This window comes from Trachypithecus francoisi, unplaced genomic scaffold (assembly GCF_009764315.1).
Source record: "Trachypithecus francoisi isolate TF-2019V2 unplaced genomic scaffold, Tfra_2.0 Lachesis_group3, whole genome shotgun sequence".
Taxonomy (NCBI): Eukaryota; Metazoa; Chordata; class Mammalia; order Primates; family Cercopithecidae; genus Trachypithecus; species Trachypithecus francoisi.
The window spans coordinates 25948244-25955963 of record NW_022681468.1 but is presented as its reverse complement, the minus strand read 5'-3'; the positions used below and the strand labels follow the sequence as shown (position 1 = coordinate 25955963).

At 35.1% G+C, this 7720-nt stretch overlaps 1 protein-coding gene across 2 annotated transcripts in view; it reads right to left on the bottom strand.

Annotated features, from left to right (window-relative positions):
* Positions 1-3131: 3131 nt before the first annotated feature.
* The window catches only part of GTF2A1 (general transcription factor IIA subunit 1), a 49015-nt gene continuing 44426 nt past the window's right edge, over positions 3132-7720 (bottom strand). For both annotated transcript variants that reach the window (XM_033187241.1, XM_033187240.1), the window contains exon 9: positions 3132-7403. In XM_033187241.1, the coding sequence (XP_033043132.1) occupies positions 7296-7403 (108 nt within the window). In that variant the 3' untranslated portion in view covers positions 3132-7295. The remainder of the gene's footprint in view (positions 7404-7720) is intronic.

The window sequence follows — 7720 nt, the reverse complement described above, 5'->3', positions numbered from 1 at the left end:
TAGGCAAATTACTTGGCCTCCACACAAAGCTCCATCAACTCATCTGCAAAATGAAGATAAAAATAACTACCCTCAAGGGTACTGTATTTGAAAAAACAGACAATGCATTTGGCACTCAACAAGTATTTATTCCAAGTCCCCATCCCCCTCTTCTTCATACTTGCTGCATACTTCAAAACCAGTATTTCCAAACACTTCTCTCTGTTCCACAAAAGCTGTGTCTAAAATCTTTCAGTGTCCTTCTTCTACCTGTAATGCCCTCCTTGAGAACAGGAACTCTTGGTTGTGGGAGACGAATTCTATGGAAAGGCTCCAGAACACATGGAGCATGTCAAAAAGGAAGCTTTAAGAACATGAAAATAACACTAAGTACATATAGCACATATCCTCTTTATAACGTAGAACTTAAAAACTGAGTGCCAGCTCAAGACAGAGCACAGGGTCCTTATATATTTCACACCAAGGAGGAGAGGAAGTCTTGGAAAGTAGATCAAAGCAGACTTGTGCTAGAACAAGGTTCAGGAAGATGTCAAGGACTTTGGAGTCTCTGTGCTCTTTCAAATCCTACAAATGGACCTCCAGTGGCCTCATCCACTGAGGCTCAGATTGGCCCCCCAGAGAGGCTATGCAAGGGATGAAGAATCTTGAAGGGACTCTGCCAATTCTACCAATCAGTCACTTCATGAAGACTGTACTGGGTTTGAATATGGGTCTAGTTGTCACGGTACACATAGTAGGTACCCAAGTATTTGCAGAATACATGAATGACAATATATAATGGGCTTAAATGTAACAAACTCCTTTATGTTCCAAGGTAATCAGCCAACCACAATTGTGATGCTGATATCACAAGTATTGCTATTTTGGTAATTCGCTGAAGATTTTTGAATAGGGTATTGAATGCCTAATGGGAAGAAAGGGCTAATTGTGAAGGCAAAAGACTCCTACAAGGAAAATGTGATTCTTAAGACATACTTTGCATGAATAATGCTTTTCTTTCTTGGTTGCAAACAATAGAAACAGACTGATTATTTTAAGCAGAAAAGGGATTGGAAGGGTACAGTAGTTTGCAGCAAAAGTCTGCTCAGGAGGTTGCCAACAGCCCTCTTGCCCCAGTCACTATCACACTACCAGACCTGAACATATATAGGACCTCTATTCCTGCAACTTTGTTTCATGCTTTTAAGACTCAAAGTCCTGAGTGGAAGCATCAGTTTGACCACCTCTCAAGATTTTGGTCCATTTCTGGATCCAGTGACGGGTGACTTCTTACTTGCTATTCTACTTCCATAAAGAGGTATATATTACCCTCCATTCTTCTTGGTATGAAGCAAGACAGGAAGGGTATTCTGACACTGAGAAGCCAAAACAACAAATGTCCCTTGTGCATCTCTGCTGTAAGGTAAACAGCTCTAAAGAGCTTTACTCTCAGGCGGGCATGGTGGCTCACGCCTGTAATCCTAGCACTTTGGAAGGCCAAGGCGGGTGGATCACGAGGTCAGGAGATCGAGACCATCCTGGCTAACACGGTGAAACCCTGTCTCTACTAAAAATACAAAAACAAAATTAGGCAAGCATGGTGGCGGGCGCCTGTAGTTTCAGTTACTTGGGAGGCTGAGGCAGGAGAATGGCGTGAACCTGGGAGGCGGAGCTTGCAGTGAGCCGAGACAGTGCCACTGCACTCCAGCCTGGGTGACAGAGCAAGACTGAGTCTCAAAAACAAAAAAACAAAAAAACAAAAAAACCTTTACTCTCTTCATCTCTTGCAACTAACCTGGGTGAACTTTAGTTTTCCTGGTCCTACTTGCCCCATTCAGCAATGCCACCCTAACCTATGACTCATCATGGAGGGTCTGTCAACACAGAGAAGTCAATATGCCCTTTTTCAAAGTGGAGGAGACATTGTGAGAATCACAGTGATGTATCCGTATCTTCAATGTTCGACAACTCTGTTTTCTTCCCTAAATGAACTGGACAGACTCCATTAATATTTGGAAAAGTCAATTTTTAAAATGATAGTTCCATCATAGTTTTAGCTTTCAGAAAATTCGACTTATTTAGACATATAATCTAGGATTTTTTTGGCAGGGGGAGAGAGGGAGCTTAAAAGCCCTCCCATTGTTTCATTACCCCTCTCCCATACCCAGCACTCAATTTTCTTCCTTCTGACACTTCCCGCTGTAACCAGATGCATTGTTTCACCAACTTACCCTCCCAGGCTTGTTTGGTTGTAATGAACTCTTTCACTGACTCTCAATTTGTTTTTGCTACTTTTGATCGTTAATTTTTTTTCCCGGTTCACAAGTAATTTTAAATTATGCAAATAATTATGAAATTAAGCAAATAGTTGTGACATCTGAGTGCTGACCGTGTACTAGGCACCAGCCTAAGAGCTTTACATGCATCACACCTCATTTCATCCTTAAAATCTTGTCATTTTACAGATGGAAAAACAAAAGCCAAAAGCTTAAGCTTAATCAAAGTAGGAGCTTGAATTAAACTGCAAAATACAAGATTTGCTGGCAATAAATAAGATAACTTTATTATGATTACGTTAATAGTTAAAATTTGCATGTTTTCTAGATAGTCTGTTAACAGGATAAAAAAATACAAAAAGGTGAGGTTCTTAATGATTCAGCTGAATTAACTATAAAATTAAAATACCTGTTAATTATTTAGTATCTTCTAAAATAACACAAAATAAATTCAATACGCAATACAAACCTCAGTAACCCAATTCTCCTAATATGCAATTATTTATAACCTCTGAACTAAGAGGAAGTGGTTTGGCTAAACAGAGAAATAACAATGTTTTTATCCTAAGTAATCTACACGTTGGAGTAGAAATACTCATTTAATACAATATGTTAATTATTAATATTTCACAAGGAGTAATCTTTATTTTTAAAAACAATGTTAATTATACCAATTTTTAGTTATAATTTGTTAATGTGAATTTGCCCAACCTAAATTCCTGTGTGCCTGGAAAATACAACTTTTTAAAAGCTACTATTAATAATTTGCAACACAGTTTACTAATTCAAATTGACATCTCAACCTACTTATCTTTAAGGTACAGAATTTAGCATCTTTTTGTTGTTAAATGGAATTCTCATTAACAATGTAAAGCATTTTCCTTTCTAAATTGTATTTTATTCAATTATCTATAACAATGCCATATACTAGTAAGCAAAGCAAGCAACATTACTTTTTTTAAATAACATCTTTAATTAAAGTTTTTGCAAAGGTAGAATATTAAACTTAAAATAGGTCTTAGTACATCAAAATACTAAGTTCTCTAATTGTATTCCAAGATGGTCTTTAAAACATAATATCCCATATATCACAGAAGAGCAACCTTGATCTGCAATGAATTTTACAAACATAATAAATATATTTACGCCATTACACATAACAGTATGTACAACAGCAGTTGACAATAGTAGCGCAGAACAGCAAAAAGGATTAGCCCTGCCCCCCAAATCATAGTCCTGATGCAGACTGGACTTATTAAGGAACCTTGACTGAAAGAGTAGTTACTAACTCAATGTGTAGGTAACTTCCCTTAAAAGAGAAGAGAAAAAGTTTTTTTGTTCCTCAAAATAAACAAAAATGTTAGTTTGGTGTGTTCTTCATTAAACCATAGACAATGACAAAAGACAGAGTAAGGCAGGCTTAAAAAGGGAAGAATATAAACTTCATAGTAATTTCCATAGCATAATAGAGGACTAAAATGCAAAGCTATTTAACAAACTCATGAGGAAACAAATAAAGCAACTATTTTTTACTAAAGAATTCAAAATCTGCTATAGCTGATTCTGACAGGTAGGTGGAAGAAAGACATGAAATAAAATGAAAACGTACAAAGATGGATCAATAAACTATTACATTGCACAAAAGCTCAAAAAAAAGTTCAATATGAAATAATTGGAAAAACAGGAATTTTCTCAAGTGGAAGAAAATGCTAAGTCATAAAGAGAACTCCCAAGAGGAAATTACATCTGTTTTCCTATACAAGGGGTATTCACCCTCTGGTAAGAATGGTGACATTATTGCTATGAGAATCAAAAATTACTCTTAGAGGGAGACAACTCTTTTCATTCCTCCATAAAAGCCAGGAAAAAAAAAATCTTTGATTTTCACTATAGCAAAAGAAAATATTCATATAAAAGCTATATGTTATTTCCTAAAACCAGAATCTATTATGCTCATCAAGCATACATTTTAATTACTACAAACTGCTCAAGTCTTGATGTAATCTTAGAACAACAGAGTGGCTTTGCTTTTAAAAGAGGCAACAGTGTAAATGTGACATTATGATGGCATTTTAATTAAGAGAAAGAAATGTGAACATTTAAAAAATAGAAAAGCCCAATATAAAGATCCCCCTCATATAACAGACATTTTACTCTAAAAATTAATTGCACATTAAAGAGTTGTTTTAGCCATTATGTGGCACTCCACAGAAATTAAACATGCTCTCAGGCATTCAAATGGTCTCATTATACAAATGACCACCAAGCAAGAGTTTGTATACTGAAAGGCACACATTTCCATGTTTTATCTTGTAATTTTGGGTAAATTTTCTTTAGCACTGTTGATTAATGTTAATTTTTTAAAGTAAAAGGTGCCATCACCATCTGTGCAAATCTAAACAAATCCTCTCCAGAAACCATTACTTATTTTCATAGTACCAAGTCTGAACTATTTTCTGCCTTTAGATAAACATGCTACTTTCATTTTAAAATTCTGAAAGTGGAAATCCCTTGCCTTTTCAAAGGAATGACATTTCAATGGAACCTAATACGAAATGATTTGTTAAATACAATGTTAAAAGCATGATTAAGAATTCAAGTACAATAAAAGATAAGCAAGTGACATTCTTACAGCAAAAGCCACTATAATAAAACGAAAACATGCTATTTGATTAAAAAGGACACAATGTAAATAATATATAAGAGCACAATTTGGTATGCAATGTAGCTTCTTGGACCAGCCTTCAGAATTTTCACAGGTAAAAGAAAAGCATTTGCCAAGTATACCATAATTAATATGCAATACACAGGTGCAAATACAAATGGTTATTTCCTGCTTCAAAAATAACAAAATAACTACTCTGAAAGCAGCGGTTGTTAATATCTGAAAAATAAAGTTATAAAAACAGGCCAGTAAACAACACTACTATGAATATGAATGTCTACATAGAGGGCCCAAGACAAGCTGAATATCATACAGTAATCCAAGTTTCAGTAGCATAAAAACTACCAGATAGCCAAAGGGTTTCACTTAAGCAATACTGCAGCACTGCTGAATTTTTATAGGTAGTTCAGGTCACTGACTTCTTTATTGAGTAAATACAAACCTACTAGCAACTATATTGAAGAACCGTTGAACAACAGGACTTCTGTGATGTTACTCCCTCCCATTTCCTCTTCTCTGTCTCATTAATAATAATATATATTCTAAAACCTCTGTGTGCTTTGAGAGTCGCAGAATAAACAAACTTCCCCTCAAAAAACTAATTAATATAGTCAAAATAAAAACTGTATTACCAAGTTATGGCAGCTAAATAAAATCTAACTACGAGCATGCTAGACACCACCATTTACACCAAAGTTTAGAACATAATTTAAAGAGATCAAGGTGGAAAGCTGGGTGGGAAGTTGAAAAAAAAATTTTTGCCTTTTTTTAAAGTTAAAAGATTTGTGTTAAAAAAGAAACACTATATAATAGCTCACAGTCTTCTTCTCTGTAATGTACTTTAAAAAGTGTTTATGTGTTACTTCTGAAAACACAAAGGCAAAAGGAAGACAAAAACTGAAGATTAAAAAAATATATCAATATACAAGTAACCTAAACACATGTAAATTTTGTCAAGATAAACCATGGAAAGTTGAATTCGTTGTAAGAACACAATGGTGAAGACAAGCATTCCTGCAGTTCTCCCAGGCAGCGAATTCACACTGAACACAGCAGTGCCATATTGTTCTTCAGAGCCCCTTACAGAATACAGACCTATGCATTCTTAATATACATATTACATTTCTATTATTTTTAATATACAAGTCAAATTTCTATGCTTTCTTCCCGATGTGCAAACTGGAGCCAACGTCTTTATTTTCAATGGCCTGGAAAGGCCACCAAATGAAAGAGAGGTAACTTAGTGGCCCACCCACCTCTTCCCCCCAAATTTTCCCCTCAAATTACAAAGTTGATTTTAAAAACTTGTTGAATTAGAATAGATTTTTAAAATTCTTTACTAGTAAACACAAGAAACTTTTATAATTACTAAATTGTTTAATAAAAATCCAGGTCCTCACCACCTGCCCTATGCTAATCAATGCACAGACTGTTTACTGGATGTTTAGCTTAAAAACTAAACACATTTATAAGCACACACTTCAGCCCAACAGGAAAAGTCTACATATATTCATGTGTATACAGTTTCAGCTAGATGGTATGCTTGCAAAATAAAACTATATTCCTGAGGAGCTAGTTTGGGGTTTCTTTTTAAGGTGTGGCACTAAAAGAAACAAATTAAGTTTTTCTGTAAGGAAATTAAAGTTGTCGTTTCAATTCCACCAAACTCAGACAAGACCCAAGTCTTTAATTACATTTACTAAGTATGAAAACCTAATTAAAATAAATATTCATTCCTGGGTCAAATTTTATCTCCAAACTATGATCACTGATAACTTTAAATCTTAAATAGATGTTTCATAAAGCTGGAAAGGAAGAGGTATATATCACTGAGGGAGAATAGCAAGTAAAAATATTTAAGACCTATTATGAGAGTTTTAAATTGTTTTCTTATACAAGTGAATTAAAATTCAACACAATTCTTACCCTTTTGTAAAAAGCTCACACGCAACTTTTACCAAATATCACCACATACAATAAGCAGTTTCAGTTCAATCTATCAAAACCGAAGTTTCTTCAGTTCATTCCAACAAGTAATCTTCTGATTGAACCCAAGTTGGAGGAAGGAATATAGACAAAGCTTTACATGCTAATTACCGGTGGCAGGTACCTGTATTTAAAATCAACAATTATGGTTTTCCTACACAAAATCCCAACCCTCCCACCCAACAACCCCAGGTGCTACAGTTCCATGGCTTGCCAGTAAGTAGTGTCTATGTTGTCAAGGTCTATCTTTGTTCCAGTAGCTTTGCTTCTACTGCACTTTTCTGACATGCAGAAATGAAGTTTTGGTTGGCATATGCCCCAAGTTTCAAACTGTCCACTTTAAACTTTTTTTAAGTTTCTTTTATTTATAAAAGAAAAAAAGCAACTCTTCACCATTCCGCATCTCCAATGGCTTTGGAAAATATATAATCTCTTCCATTAAGATTCATAATGCCATCCTTGAGATGAAATTTCCATTTGTTTTTACTTCTGTGTATCTAAACGAAAACAAAATTTAAAAAATTAAGATACTATCAGAAAACAGAGAAAACAAGTAACAAAAGATCCATACACACACACACACACCCACACCCCCCCACCTCAACAAAACAATATTTACAGTATTGTATTTACAAATTGGTTTATTTTGTTTCTGCAGAGGCAGGGTCTCCCTATGTTGTGCTGGCCGGGCTCGAGCTCCTGGCCTCATGTGATCCTTCTGCCTCAGCCTCCAAAAGTGTTGGGATTACAAGCGTGAGCCACAGCACCTGGCCTAAAAATTGGTTTCTTAATAAAGTTTCATTTCACCAAAAAA